Source organism: Lagopus muta, chromosome 2, assembly GCF_023343835.1.
Source record: "Lagopus muta isolate bLagMut1 chromosome 2, bLagMut1 primary, whole genome shotgun sequence".
Lineage (NCBI taxonomy): Eukaryota > Metazoa > Chordata > Aves > Galliformes > Phasianidae > Lagopus > Lagopus muta.
Genome location: NC_064434.1, coordinates 6,630,860 through 6,644,651, shown reverse-complemented (window position 1 = coordinate 6,644,651; position 13,792 = coordinate 6,630,860). Strand labels below are relative to the sequence as shown.

General features: G+C 52.7%; 2 protein-coding genes across 3 annotated transcripts in view; one reads left to right on the top strand and one right to left on the bottom strand.

Annotated features, from left to right (window-relative positions):
- The window catches only part of IFT172 (intraflagellar transport 172), a 32,455-nt gene extending 21,798 nt beyond the window's left edge, over nt 1-10,657 (top strand). The window contains exons 28-49 of one of the 2 annotated variants that reach the window (XM_048938060.1): nt 931-1,066; nt 1,144-1,260; nt 1,646-1,788; nt 2,501-2,594; nt 2,837-2,901; nt 3,024-3,204; nt 3,710-3,819; nt 4,094-4,223; nt 4,710-4,808; nt 5,151-5,260; nt 5,623-5,686; nt 5,920-6,006; nt 6,525-6,641; nt 6,769-6,879; nt 7,476-7,595; nt 8,138-8,233; nt 8,703-8,762; nt 9,252-9,350; nt 9,609-9,762; nt 9,984-10,075; nt 10,281-10,366; nt 10,454-10,657. In XM_048938060.1, coding sequence (XP_048794017.1) covers nt 931-1,066; nt 1,144-1,260; nt 1,646-1,788; nt 2,501-2,594; nt 2,837-2,901; nt 3,024-3,204; nt 3,710-3,819; nt 4,094-4,223; nt 4,710-4,808; nt 5,151-5,260; nt 5,623-5,686; nt 5,920-6,006; nt 6,525-6,641; nt 6,769-6,879; nt 7,476-7,595; nt 8,138-8,233; nt 8,703-8,762; nt 9,252-9,350; nt 9,609-9,762; nt 9,984-10,075; nt 10,281-10,366; nt 10,454-10,541 — 2,359 coding nt within the window. In that variant the 3' untranslated portion in view covers nt 10,542-10,657. Of the gene's footprint in view, nt 1-930; nt 1,067-1,143; nt 1,261-1,645; nt 1,789-2,500; nt 2,595-2,836; nt 2,902-3,023; nt 3,205-3,709; nt 3,820-4,093; nt 4,224-4,709; nt 4,809-5,150; nt 5,261-5,622; nt 5,687-5,919; nt 6,007-6,524; nt 6,642-6,768; nt 6,880-7,475; nt 7,596-8,137; nt 8,234-8,702; nt 8,763-9,251; nt 9,351-9,608; nt 9,763-9,983; nt 10,076-10,280 lie in introns of both variants that reach the window. The other variant, XM_048938061.1, reaches the window with a different exon arrangement.
- Nucleotides 10,658-10,685: 28 nt separating this feature from the next.
- Nucleotides 10,686-13,789, bottom strand: KRTCAP3 (keratinocyte associated protein 3). The gene is made up of 6 exons (XM_048938113.1): nt 13,518-13,789; nt 13,358-13,417; nt 11,775-11,975; nt 11,458-11,592; nt 11,235-11,307; nt 10,686-11,148 (listed from the first exon to the last, which is right to left on the bottom strand). The coding sequence occupies exons 1-5, from the start codon at nt 13,734-13,736 to the stop codon at nt 11,242-11,244; spliced, it is 681 nt and encodes a 226-aa protein (XP_048794070.1). The 5' UTR covers nt 13,737-13,789; the 3' UTR covers nt 10,686-11,148; nt 11,235-11,241.
- Nucleotides 13,790-13,792: the final 3 nt, after the last annotated feature.

Below are 13,792 nucleotides of genomic sequence, written 5' to 3'. Positions count from 1 at the left end.
ATCCAGAGTTGCCTCATCTTGACTTGGTCTTGTTAAATTTCATGTGATTGGAGATTGCTCAGCCCTCCAATTTGTCAGTATCTCTGCAAGGACACTACTCAGGGGGGTCAACAGCTCCTCCCAATTTAGTATTGTCCACAGACTTACCCAGCATATACCTTCAAGTCCTGTAAGTTCTAAGTTAGCAATGAAAAAATTAAAGAGAACTGGCCCTAAGATGGAGCCCTGAGAAGCCCCACTAACGACTGCCTGCCAATCTGAGAGTAATCATCTAGGCTCGACCAGTCAGCCAATTGTTCACCAGTCTTATTATGTATTTGTCTAGATGTATGCTGGACATTTTGTCCAGAAGGATACTGTGAGAGAGTGCAGAAAGCTTTGCTGAAATCCCAAAGGATTGCATCAGCTGGCTTCCCTTAGTCAATCAGATGGGTAACAACATGAAACAGGACTTTCTCCCCACGAACTCATGCTGACTGTGACTAGTGACTGTATTGTCTTTCAAGCATCTTCAGTAACTTCCAGAATAATCTCCTCCACGATTTTACTAGACATCAAAGTGAGGCTGACAGGCATGTAATTAGCAGGTTCTTCTTTTTTGCCCTTCTTGAAAACTGGGACAACATTTGCCAGCTTTCAGTCAACTGAGATCTCTCCAGATTCCCAAAACTGTTGGAAAATAATTGAGAAGGATCCCACAGTAATAATATCCAGCTCCTTGAGTACCCTGGGATGATTCCCATTGGGTCCCATAGACTTACATGCATCCAATTGGAGCAGCAAATCCTACACAAGTTTGGTGTTGGCTGTGAGTTTATTGTCAGAAATGCCTTCTGACAGCGAGCCTAAGATGTCCCTGCTGGATGCAGAGAGAATACAGGGCTGAATACCATCTTCAGCTGAGTCTTGTGAACGTGCTTGTGTTTCCAGGCTGTACATCACTGTGAATGAACCTGATTTGGCCATCACTATGTACAAGAAGTGTAAGATGTATGATGAGATGGTTCGCTTGGTAGCCAAGTACCACAAGGACTTACTCAGTGACACCCACCTACACCTGGGCAAGGTGAATGCATCTCACGGCCAAGGATCAGGTAGGGCAAGCAAGGGTAAGTGTCACTAATTCATTGCTTCTAATTGCAGGAGCTGGAGGTAGAGGGACGTTTACAGGAGGCTGAGTACCACTACCTAGAAGCTAAGGACTGGAAGGCCACAGTGAACATGTACAGAGTGAATGACATGTGGGAGGAAGCCTACAGGGTAATGATCAGCTATCCTGCCATGCAGGGTTGCAGGATTCCAGTAGGAATTGCCCTGTCCATATTCACCACAAAATGTGCAGGCTTGATGTGGACTGTCTCACTTATCTCTTGTATCTCACATATGTGGCACAGCAATGAAGGCCCTTGTGGCACTGCTGTGCCTCTAACTGCTCTGCAGTATTGCACTCCAAAAGCAGGCCTGGACTACTAGCCACTGTGCAGCACTGGCATTTCAGCCTTTGTCTCATTCTCCTTGGCCCAGTGGTGGCTACAGAAGGGCTCTTTGGGAGAGAGCAGTTGGTGCAAGAGGGTAAGTCCTGGCTCAGCCTGCTGAAGTAGAAATTGATGCATTGTGTTTTTTCTGCTTTCTTGGCTTTGGATAGGTGGCCAAGGCACATGGTGGGGCAAACTCTTATAAGCAAGTGGCCTATATGTGGGCGAAGAGCCTGGGTGGAGAGGCAGCTGTGAAACTCCTCAGTAAATTTGGACTTCTGGAGATGGCCATTGACCATGCAGCTGACAGTGGGTAAGCAGGTCCTTCAGCCCAACACTTCTACCTTCATCACCTGAGAAAGATGGAATGGCCCAAGATATGTGCATGTGTGTGATAGCTGCAGGTCAAGGATATGGCATATCTTCCCATGCTTCTCCCTTCATGTTCTCCCCTGCCCATACCTTGTGCTTCCTGACACTCTGTCCTTGGCACAGAGGACTTAAAAGATAAGTCTTGTTCACCTGTCAGTCTCATAAATGTAAAGTCTGAGGTGGGCAGACAAAAGAAATTTTCCCTTTAACTTGAACAGAGAGATCTTGTGAGAGCCTCTGAACACAGGGGAAGGTATTCCTCATGCTACCATAAGTAACTGCTTTCCAGAAGTGTTTTGGCCCCACTCTGCAGCTGCCCAGGCATGTGTCTGCACTGCCATCCACAGTGCTGCTTTGCCCCAGCTCTCCCACTTCTCTGGGCTCCTGGAAGCTTTGTGACCCCTCTTTAGGGCTGAACAAAGGGCCTCTGGCACTTAGAGCAAGTGTGAAGGAGCTGAATCTCCTTAGTGGGAGCCAAAAAAGTTCTTAGGTTTTGATCAAGAGCAGGAGTAGTGGCCATTCACTTGAAATCCCCCAGACTCCCCCCTCTCCTCTCCCTGTGTCTTGTGCTCTGTTTGATGTCTCACTCTTGATGAAAACATGCCCTTGCAGCACACAGTCCTTCTGTGACCCCGTTTTCTCTTTCATTTCAGTGTCTTTGAATTTGCTTTTGAACTGGCTCGCCTCTCCATGAAGCAGAAGATGCCAGAGATCCACTTAAAATATGCCATGTTCCTAGAAGATGAGGTAATTTTACCACTTGGAATAGGTAGAAGTTCCCTGGCCACTCAGGTAATCAAACAGTTCCCCTGAAGGGCTGCTGCAGAAGGCACTTCTGTGGCTGCAGACACTGCTCACCTCCATAGCTATAGTCCCAAGCTTTCACACACCTGTTTCATAAATTCTCTCTGCCTCATGGTAAGTTGAGGAAGTCATGTGCTGTTATCAGGAGAGAAAAGTGTGCACATAAACTCCTCCTTCTTTCCTAGGGCAAATTTGAAGAGGCTGAAGCAGAATTTATTAAAGCTGGAAAACCCAAGGAGGCAGTGCTAATGTATGTAGTCTTCCTGCTTTTGTACTGCTGCATCTCCCTGTCTGGTGCCAGCCTGATTGCTTCTCTAGCACTGCTCTGCCTCCTGCTGTGCCTCTTATTACATCTCCTGTCGATCCCCCTAGGTTTGTGCATAACCAGAACTGGGATGCTGCACAGCGTGTGGCTGAGGCTCACGACCCAGACAGTGTGGCTGATGTGCTTGTAGGACAGGCACGTTTTGCTTTTGAGCAAAGAGAGTTCCAGAAAGCAGAGGCCTTCCTCCTGCGAGCACAGAGACCTGAGCTGGCAATAAAGTACTACAAGGTGAGTGTTGACTGTGGCAGGATCGTTGTCTTTGTCACTGGTTGACAGCCCAGTTTCTATGGAGGAGTAAAATCCAGCTCCTTTCAGCTTAGTAGCCAAAAAGAAATGTTGACACGGGTGCTTGCTAGTATAACTTAAATCTGGCCTTTTCTTAGAAAGCTAATCTGGCAAGAATTTCACAGCATATCTTAGCTGTTCCACAGCTCTGAGAGAAAGTACCTTGCCAGAAAGGTGTGGGTAAGCCTCAGGGATGATGTGAGTGGTGAGTTTGAGGACTGTAAGAGCCTATTCCATAGAGTTAGCTAGGATGAATGTGGAACCTTCCCCTGAAATTGCCTGGGTGCCATTTCAACCAGCAGAAGAATTGGATGACATTGCTGTGGTTGTTCCTCCCAATGGATCCTCTGGCAAGGTGACACGAGAGGCAGTATGTCTTGTCATGTCGGGAGAGCAGTGGACCCTGGTGAACTGGGGAAAGCTTCTCCTTGTTGGTGTGCTGCTGCAGGAGGCTGACATGTGGAGTGAAGCCCTGCGGATCTGCAAGGAATACGTGCCTGGTCGGCTGGAGGAGTTACAGAAGGAGTGTGGCAGGGAGGCTGCCAAGAAGGGCTCAGGGTAAGTATTGTGCTCAGGCTGCAGGGAGCAGACTGCTTGCTCTTTCCCTAGGCCGTTGATCTGCCAGGTCTCCAGTGTTGCCAGTGCATCTCCCCAGGTTCCTTAATCATACTCTCTCGAGTGTTAGCTGTGTGCGTTCTTTGACACACGCACAGCCCCCTTTCCCTTCTGAGGTCTCTGACTTACTTTTGCTTGCACCTCCCTGCCAGTGCTGTCTGCAGGATTTCTGTGGCAGCATCACAGTCTTGTTCACAGCCTGTGTTTCTCCCTACAGAGGAACAGAAGGGCTGCTGGAGCAGGCACGGGAGTGGGAACAGGCAGGGGAATATGCCAGGGCAGTGGACTGCTATCTGAAGGTGCAGGATTCCAGCAACAGTGTCCTGATGGAGAAATGTTTGCTGAAGGTGTGATTCCCTTCATCTGCTCTGCTATCTAGGAGGCTTCCCCACATACCTCAGTCACTGCAGGACACAAGAGAGCCGTCAGTGACCATTCTCTTGAGCCCAAACAGGCTGTCCTCTTACCTCGTGCTGTGCTGACATCCTTGCTGCAGCATGATGTAACCTTTGTGCCTGTATCTCCCTGCACAATGAAGCCAGACTTTATGACATAGACCTTAGCTAACTGAGCGCCCTTTCTTGGCACACATCCACCAGCCTTTGAGTGATGTTCTTGTTGGTACTTTTCACTAGTACCTGTGTCCTTGTATCCACTTCAGTAAACAATTCTGTCCTTGTCTGAGCTTCTCTGAATCACTAAAGTGGGCTATCGTTTCTCCTCCTCTTTTTCTACACAGTTCAAGTGCAGCTGACTCTATATTAGCTGGGACTGAGCTCTTCCCGGCTTCATCCCTTTCTCAAACAGCTCTTGTTGCTGCTTTCTCTCCACAGGCTGCTGAGTTGGCCATTAAGTTCTTGAGCCAGTCACAGAGCATGGAGGTCACACGGACCGTGGCTCCTCAGCTGGTGGCCATGAAGAAATACAGTTCGGTGAGGGCTGGTGCCTGACACTGCAGAAATAGTGACATAGGAAAGGAGAGCTGTATCCAAGGAGAGGAGGGCAAGTCACATCCAGGGGTGATGGGTGGGTGGCCCACTACAGGGTCAGGCAGTGCTGAGCCATCAGAAAGAAGGAAGGAGGGGAAAGGATCGAGTTCTAGAATGGTATGAGAGACTCAGGCCTGGGGAGGAGACAGAGAAGGGGGTGAGTTTTTGAGAAGAGACTTTGTGTTGCTGCTGTGTGTTAGGCACTTCCAACAGTGCCAGCTCCAGCCTGGGCTGCAGGGTGCCTTTGGAGTTTTGTTCCTCATGAGATTATCTCTGCCCTTGCAGGCAGCAGAGCTCTACCTCAACATGGACCTCATCCGAGAAGCCATTGATGCTTTCATTGAAGGGGAAGAATGGAGCAAAGCCAAACGTGTGGCCAAGGAGTTGGACCCCAAGTATGGGGTTGGACTCTTTCAACTTCCTCTCCCACCCCAGCACGGTCCCTTGCCCTGTCCTGTCCTGCTGTCCCTGGGTATTCTGGATTCTCAGAAAAAATCTTCATTCTCTTTTGTCCCTGTCTTCCCTCTTCTTGATATTCCTGTGCACATATTTCCTGTTGAAAGGTCTGTCATCCCTTTCTGTCCTCACACATATTGGAACGAGCTGCCCAGGCTCCTCCTACCTATGTACACAGCTGCAGACTTGAAAGATGTAAAAATCCTTTTTATCTCAAAGCAGACAAAGTTGAACCCAGCCTCTGCACTGATCCAAAGCACTGTTAGTCCTGCTGTGTGTTAAGGCTCTTTTTACTCTGCAGGTCAGAGGAGTACGTGGACCAGCGTTACAAGGAGTATTTAAAGAACCAAGGAAAGGTAGATTCGGTATGTATTTGGGATGTCCAGCAGGACAGGGACAGAGCCTTCTTTATAGGGCTTTTGCCTAAATATCCATAGGGGAGGATTCTGTATAGGCCTGAGTCATGGCAGATGACCAGATGGGTCGCACTGGATCTCTGCTTCCATAAAGAGGGAGAGACTGTGTGTATGTGAAGAAAAGCTGGAGGTGGATAGGAAACCTTGCCTTCACAGTGAATCTGTGCTGTGTCCATCCACAGTTGGTGGGAGTCGACGTCATGGCTGCTTTGGATATGTATGCAGAGCAGGAGCAATGGGAGAAGTGTCTGGAGGTTGCAGCTAAGCAGGTGAGTGCCTATGTGAGGAGGGAGCCTGGGGTTCTTGGCTCTCTGAAGCAGGGACAGCAGGAATGAATGGGCAGAGGCAAATGAGCCTTCTCTGTGGGGAGCACGGGGAGTCACTACAGCAGCTCTAAAACCACCTCTCTGCTGCCCCTGTCCTGGTACACCTCACCTAAAAAGGAAGCGTGAGACACCAGAAGCATATTGTGTTTAGTTTTTGTGATTGAGGGAACACTGAGAAAGCTAAATGAGTTGTTTGGGCTGCAAGTAATTGGCACCAAGGAAACAGAGAGCTTTCTTTCTACGTGTTCTTCAGAAGCCTGATGTCAGTTGAAATTAAGGCATCTTTGTCATGAAGGCAAATTTGGTGCCCTGTGATGGTGCTCTAATGATTCAGGAGGCAGCAGTGTTGTTTTTCAGGCTCAATTTATGTACAAGCATCTGAAACTGTCATTACCGAGTGACAAGCATTCAGCTCATTAATCTTATGCTTTCAGTTCTTATGTTTTCTGTTTCTTCTCCAGAACTATAAAGTCTTGCACAAGTATGTAGCTCTGTATGCAACCCACCTCATCCGGGAGGGCAGCTGGGACAAAGCCCTGAGCCTGTATGTACAGCATGGAGCTCCCGTCAACCCACAGGTAATGAAGACAGCATAACATCCCTGTGGAGCTGCCAGAGAGCAGAGCTGCCCTTCCCTTAACCTGTGCTTAGCAGCAGAAGGGCTCCAAACTTTTGTCATTGAGATTTCACTCCTTTGCCTTGCAGAACTTCAACATTTACAAGCGTCTGTTTGTGGAGATGGTGAATGCAGCTGGCATGAACTGTGCTGAGGCATACTCCAGCTGGGCTGACCTGCGTGATGTCCTCTTCAGTCTGGTGAGTGTGGGCCACGGCCACCACTGCCTGTTAAAGTCTGAAGTGCCCACTTCTCATCCTGTACCCATATTCAGCAGCCCAGCTGAGGGAAGGACCCAGAAAAAGCATAGAACTGCTGAGCCTGGAAACATCTTCCCATCTGCCCAGAGCTGCTTCATGGAATCATGGAATTATAGAGTGGCCTGGGTTGAAAAGAACCACAGTGATCATCTAGTTTCAACCCCCCTGCTGTGTGCAGGGTCACCAACCACCAGACCAGGCACAGGGCTTAGAGCCCTATGCTCCTTCTCTCCTGTCTCCAAATATCCCAGCCAGAGCCCGTGATGGCCTTTGCTATTTCTGTACCACAAATACCCACCCCCAGCATAAACTAAACCAATCAAACAATCCCATGTTGATCCAAACTGCCCTCCTTGCAGCATTGCCTGTTGCTCTCTCCTTTTCCCACAGCCTCCTCAGTTCAGCACTGTGCAGGACCTGGAGCACTCAGATCCAGACCTTTCCCAGTCCTTTGAGGTGTCTGGATATTTCACATCATTCTTTCTCCCAGTTTTTCCACAGTCTTAAGCAGTGCTCCCTGTTATTCTCTTCCTCAGTGTGAAAATTTAGCAAAGTCAAGTGAGGTGAACACTCCAGCACATGCAGAGTTTGAGACTATGCTGCTGATATCTCACTACTACGCCACCCGCTCCGCTGCTCAGGGTGTGAAACAACTGGTAAGGGTCTTGAAATTCCTTTATCAAGTCAGCACTGTGAGTGCAGGGCTCCATGGGGACGTGCAGGTTCAGGGCATGATGACCCAGAGGTGGTTCACAGGGAGCAGGAATTGGTTCCCAACTCAGTGAGGCTTCAGCAATTGGAAAAGAAAGGCAGCCAGAAGGAGGCCAGAGAACAGCAGAGGTGAGAAGGATAGGCCTGGAGGTACACAGTCAATGGGAAAAGACTGAAGGAAGAGATAACAACACATAACTGCTGGAACAGGAAAGAATCTGTTTTCAAAATCTTTGTATGCGTTGGATAATTAAGGAATCTAATTACTGCAAGGGAGAGGCAGGTTAGATAGAAAGAAATGCTTTCTAGCAGGTTTCCAGCTTGAAATGGCCATGAACAAAAGCTCCTACAATGAAGCCTTTATGTCAGTAATGGTGGGTGCAGAGCTCTGCTACGGGGCCGTGGTTATACGATCTCAGGAGATCTCTTCCAGCCTGATTCTTTTCCATGCTTACTGTTGTGGCTTTACTGTCCCTTGTGTCTACAGGACACCGTGGCTGCCAGGTTGTCCATTTCTCTGCTGCGTCACACTGATCTCCTTCCTGCAGACAAAGCCTTCTATGAAGCTGGGATAGCAGCCAAGGTGAGAGCTGTCTGCCACAAGAGTGACTCAGGGGTTCCAAGCTTTTTCTTCCATGGTCTCCCCCAGCTGCACTGGCATGTGAGCAGCCAGATGCTGGCTTTGGAGGCCTTTCCTCAAACATTTTGTGTTTTATCATGATGTGGCCGAAGGGCAAACCTGAATTAGTAAGGGGACATGACTTGCAGACCCAGGGGTAGACCAGAGCTCTGTTTTGTGGCTCTGCTATTGCAGATGCAGGACTCTTTACTGGCCCACCTTGCTCTGGTCACCTAATTGTTACCACCAAACTGTTATGTAATGACTACAGGCTCTGACCTCCTGCCCAGACGTAATGACACACAGCAAGGATAGCAGCATGTTCTTACTGTTTGGTGCTGGCTTTCCAGCCCATCATTCACATGGGATAGTTGTGGCTGGGAAGATAAACCATCCGCTGTCTGGTCTCACTTGTGGTTTCTCTCAACACTAGGCAGTCAACTGGGAGAACATGGCCTTCATCTTCCTGAACCGCTTCCTGGACTTCTCAGATGTGCGTATCTTCTGCTGGGGGAGAGGTTGTGGATGCCCCATCCCTGCAGGCATTCAAGGCCAGGCTGGATGTGGCTCTGGGCAGCCTGGGCTGCTGGTTGGTGACCTGCACACAGCAGGGGGTTGGAACTGGATGAGCACTGTGCTCCTTTTCAACCCAGGCCATTCTGTGATCTATGATTCTATGACTCATGCTTCAAAATGACAGTGAGCTGTAGGGCTGTGCAGACCCAGCATATGCTCAGCCTGGCCAGGAGATGCCTGGGGCTGAATGGGGCAGCTACACATGAGCTGGTACTGATGGAGAATGCAGGGCCCTGAACTTGCTCTGTATGCACATGTGGGGCTATGAAATGCCACCTCCCAGGAAGGCCCAGTCCTCACAGCACTGATAGATAGGGGCATTGGTAAAACCACCTTTACAATACAGACTGCAGTGTGAATGCCAAGGATGGTACTGCCTCGAGATCCACCACTTCTCCTTTCTCAGGCCATTGAAGAAGGGAACCTGGATGCTCTGGACCACTCCGATTTTCAAAGCACAGACATTCCCTTTGAAGTGCCACTGCCAGCCCATCAGCACGTGCCTGTGAGTATCATCCCCCTCTGTCAGATCCCTGCAAATGCTGCCTCTCTGAACAGCGACTTGTATGTGGGTGGCACTTCAGAAGGTGGAAAAGCAGCCAGGACCATCCACCACAAACACACCTGCAGGCCCTGTTCACATACACCCATGCACTCTCACACTCCCTCTGCTATACACGCTCACTAATGCACACATGCCTGCACTCGCTCCCCACTTCTTGCACACACACAGCATACAGTACCCCTGTCCTCTGCCCTGCAGGAGGAGAAGAGGGAGGAGGTCAGGGATTGGGTGCTCACCATGTCCATGGACCAGCGGCTGGAGCAGGTGCTGCCGCAGGACGAGCGTGACACATATGAAGCCTCCTTGGTGGCTGCAGGCACAGGGGTGCACTCCCTGCCCTGTGTGCTTACAGGTAAGCTCTGGGCCAGCTCACAGCTATGTGGGAGTTGGAGCACTTTGCACCTTGATTTGAGAGGGGTCAGGCAGCACTGTAAGAGGAGCAGGGCAGCTACGTGGCTGCCTTCTACAAAAGTGCCCCGCTGTGAGGAACTGCGCACGGCAGGGAGGGATGCACGAGGCAGGAGGGCTGCTGTGGGGCTTGGCTGGTTGGTGAGGCTGTCACTGCGTGGCCAGGGTACCCCGTGCTAAGGAACAAGATCGAGTTCAAGCGGCCAGGCCGAGAAGCCAACAAGGACACGTGGAACAAGTTCCTGATGGCTGTCAAGGTGAGCCAGGCACTCATTCCCCCATGCTGATAATTAATCACTGTCCCACTGGTGGAGCTACACCAACCCAGGGCCATTTCATTGTACCTCCACTGAATTAATCTCACAGTACCGGGGCACAATACGCCTTACAGGTGCAGCTCTGCCAGCTCCCAGGTGCCAGTAGGGAGAAGGCAGTCACACTTCCCCCTCTTCTACTCTGCAGACATCCCACAGCCCTGCATGCCAAGACGTGCTCAAGTTCCTCAGCCAGTGGTGTGGGGGGCTCCCAAGCACCAGCTTCTCCTTCCAGTGAGCCGGACCATCCTGTTCCTCAGCCCCCTCTGCTTCTACCCTCCAATAAACACATCTCAACCCTTCTGTGCTCCTGTTTGTCAGGGGATGCAGTGCCCAGGGACATGTAGTTCCTGGAGGACAGAGCCGTAGCCCTTCCTCTCACTTCCTTGCCCCTCGACATGACTGCTAACCACGCAGCCTCCATGCTGAGGGGTGAAGCATCACACTGCAGCCTGTGCTGGGAGGCTGGGAGGAAAGGCTGATACACACCTTGCACTGTCCTTCGAGGAGCAGACCCAGCTTCCTGCAAGCATCCACAATGGGGAAACTGCAGCCAGCGTAAAAACAAAAACTTTTATTTACTCAAAGAAACAATGGAGGTTTACAAGAAAGGGGTTCTTCGTCTTCTGTTCATCAGCCTGCTTCTGAGCCCCAGCTCTGCATGTGGAGCACCAGCACCAAGGCCAACCCCAGCTATTGCCAGGCCTCAGCACTTCTTCTTGCCCTCACCCAGTCCCTCTACCTCCCCACAGCTGTGCATGTAAAGAGATTGACACAGCTTTCGGCGCATCAGGAGGATCCGTATGGCCCAGGAAGGGAGGATAGGGAGGGGTTTCATGAAACACAACACGTGCTGGGTGAAGGCTGCTGCTGCTTCTGGGCAGTTGATGCCTGGGACCAGCAGGGTTTATCCCAGGGAGGATGGTGGGGTCGTGGGGAGGAGCACAGCCCCATGCCTACACCTGCAGCAGGTGCAGCATCACCCCACTGTATGACAGCACTCGGTGCAGCACCACCTGCAGGGAGAGAGAGAGCAGGTGTGTTGCAGCCCGTGACCTCCCTGCCGTGCACTGCAGGGCCGTGCCCACACCGCTGCACTCACCTCTCCACTATGCACAGGTCTCAGCCAGCCCCACCAGCAGCTGCCTCTCCTTCACCATACCTGGCCTGGCCATCTGGAAGAAAAGAGGTGGAGGGCTGCAAAGGAATGCACTAGCAGGGGGTGCAGGGAGTGCTGAGGTGGGGCAGGGAGTCCTCAGCCCAGTTGGGAGAGCCAGCAGTAATGGTAGGTCAGACAGGGATGCCTGTGTGTGGTTAGGACGTACCTGGTCCTTGCTGTAGCCACGTGCACAAGGGCCGATGCCCTGCAGGACCAGGGCTGCCAAAGAGCACCTTCCAGCCAGCACAGCTTCTGCAGCTGCCAGCAGCACAGAGGGGAACCAGAGCGCCAGGGCTGTGTCCTGCAGAGCAGAAAGTGGGGGAGTTTTGGGGGGGCACAGACCGCAGCGCCCACCCAGAGCTGAGAGGGGCCCATTCAGACCAACGGGGGCCGGGATGGAGGGAAGAGAAAGAGAAAAAAGGCAGAACATTAAGAAAGCAGAAGCAAAGGAGAAGGCCGAGCATCAGGCCCACAGGTACTCACATAGATGCGCGTGGTGTTGAAGGGACAGTCGTTGGTGGCTATGGCTGCGCGGGCATCAGCCGGCAGCGCGGGGCTGTTGCAGCCCGTGACCAGGCGCATCCCACGGCTGTGGATGGTGAGCGCGATGGCCAGCGCCAAGCCCACGCTGCAGGCTGCAGACAGCAGACAGTTCAGCAGGGATACTCCCAGCAGGGCCCAGTGCTGCCAGCATAAGGAGAGCGCGTGAGAGCGGGACCGGCCACAGCTGGGGTAAGGCGTGGGGTTGGGCACAGCGTGGCTCTGCATGGGGTCACTGGGAACCCTGCAGAGGTTTCTGCCATGTAGGTACATGCTGTGCACACCCCCGGCTCTTGGTGTGCTTCAGCCATCCTCTGGGCTGTGCCTCAAAGAATCACAGAATGGCCAGGGTTGGAAGGGACCTCAAGGATGATGAATCTCCAACCCCCTGCCACATGCAGGGCCACCAACTTCCACATTTAACATCAGATCAGGCTGCCCAGGGCCCCATCCAACCTGGCCTTGAACACCTCCAGGGATGGACGGGGCATCCACAGCCTCTCTGGGCAGCTGTTCCAGCACCTCACCACTCTCTCTGTAAAGAACTTCCCCTGACATCCAACCTAAATCTTCCCTCCCTCAACTTCAAACCATTTCCCCTTGTCCTGCTGTTGTCTGCCCTTTCAAAGAGTTGATTCCCCTCCTGTTTGTAGGCTCCCTTTAGGTACTGCCAGGCTGCACCCTGCAGCCTTCTTTTCTCCATGCTGAACAAAGCCCAGCTCCCTCAGCCTGTCTTTGTAGGGGAGGTGCTCCAGTCCCCAGATCATCTTTGTGGCTCCTCTGGACCCTCTCCAGCAGCTCCCTGTCTTTCTTGTACTGGGGGCTCCAGACCTGGACACAGTGCTCCAGATGGGGCCTCATGAGGGCAGAATAAATGGGGACAATCAGCTCCCTGTCCCTGCTGGCCACCCCTCTGCTGATGAAGATCTGATGCCTCACACTGCTTCACCTCACCTGCAGAACCATAGACTGGCCTGGGTTGCAAAGGCCCACAGTGCTCATCCAGTTCCAACCCCCTGCTGTGTGCAGGTCACCAACCAGCAGCCCAGGCTGCCCAGAGCCACATCCAGCCTGGCCTTGAATGCCTGCAGGGATGGGGCATCCACAGCCTTCTTGGGCAACCTGTGCCAGTGCCTCACCACCCTCCGGGTGAACTTCCTCCTAATATCTAATCTACACCTCCACTATCTCAGTTTAAACCATTCCCCCTATGCTACACATGCAGAGCCACAGAGGCTCCCCCCGGCAGCAATGCCTCACACAGCCCTGCCCTGTGAGACATCAGACGTGGGGCTGCAGCTTTACCCCTTAGTTGGAACATTTCTGCCCCAAGAAGCCGCCCAGAGCCCAGGCTGCTGCCCACCCTCCTCCAGCACCAGGAGCTGCCGCAGCCCCAGCAGCAGAGGCGGAAGGAGCTGCTGGGTCCAAGGTCCAAGGGAGCGGCTGCCCAGAGCACACAGAGCCATGCTGAGGCCCCCGCACAGCTCCATCCCCCCCATCTCCCAGCCCGGCAGCCCCGCACTCACCAGGACAGCCCGGGAAAGGTTGCGCGACACCACGATGGCAACGATGCCCACAGCGATGCTCTGCGGGGAAGAGATCCTCACTCAGCACAACGCCGCAGCCTCACCCGCCCCCACCCCCTCTGGCCCAGCATGGGGTCCATCTGCACCGCACGGCTCTCACCAGCAGCCCGGACAGCACCGACACGACGTTGGCCACCGCGTACTCAGGGGTGACGGCACCCTTGGTCCTGGAGACGTGCCGCAGGACGGAGCCGTGCACGATGGCTCCCAGCACCAGGGTGCTGTGGCCCAGCACGATGAGACCCAGCCCAGCACGCATCAGGCGCTGCGGCTCAGCCAGGGGCCCCGGCCACCATCGCCCCGCACGCCTGCCCGCCATGGCCGCCAGCAGCAGCAGGCCGCTCGCAGCTGGAGCCGCCCCGAGGCGGAGCCCCA

What these genes read in the sequence shown, in the direction of transcription:
- KRTCAP3 (XM_048938113.1), bottom strand. Translation starts at nt 13,736, where the DNA reads ATGGCGGGCAGGCGTGCGGGGCGATGGTGGCCGGGGCCCCTGGCTGAG. An exon ending in CGGTGCTGTCCGGGCTGCTG is followed by an intron (nt 13,418 to 13,517) that starts GTGAGAGCCGTG and finishes TCTTCCCCGCAG; the next exon opens with AGCATCGCTGTGGGCATCGT. An exon ending in ACCTTTCCCGGGCTGTCCTG is followed by an intron (nt 11,976 to 13,357) that starts GTGAGTGCGGGG and finishes TTATGCTGGCAG; the next exon opens with CACTGGGCCCTGCTGGGAGT.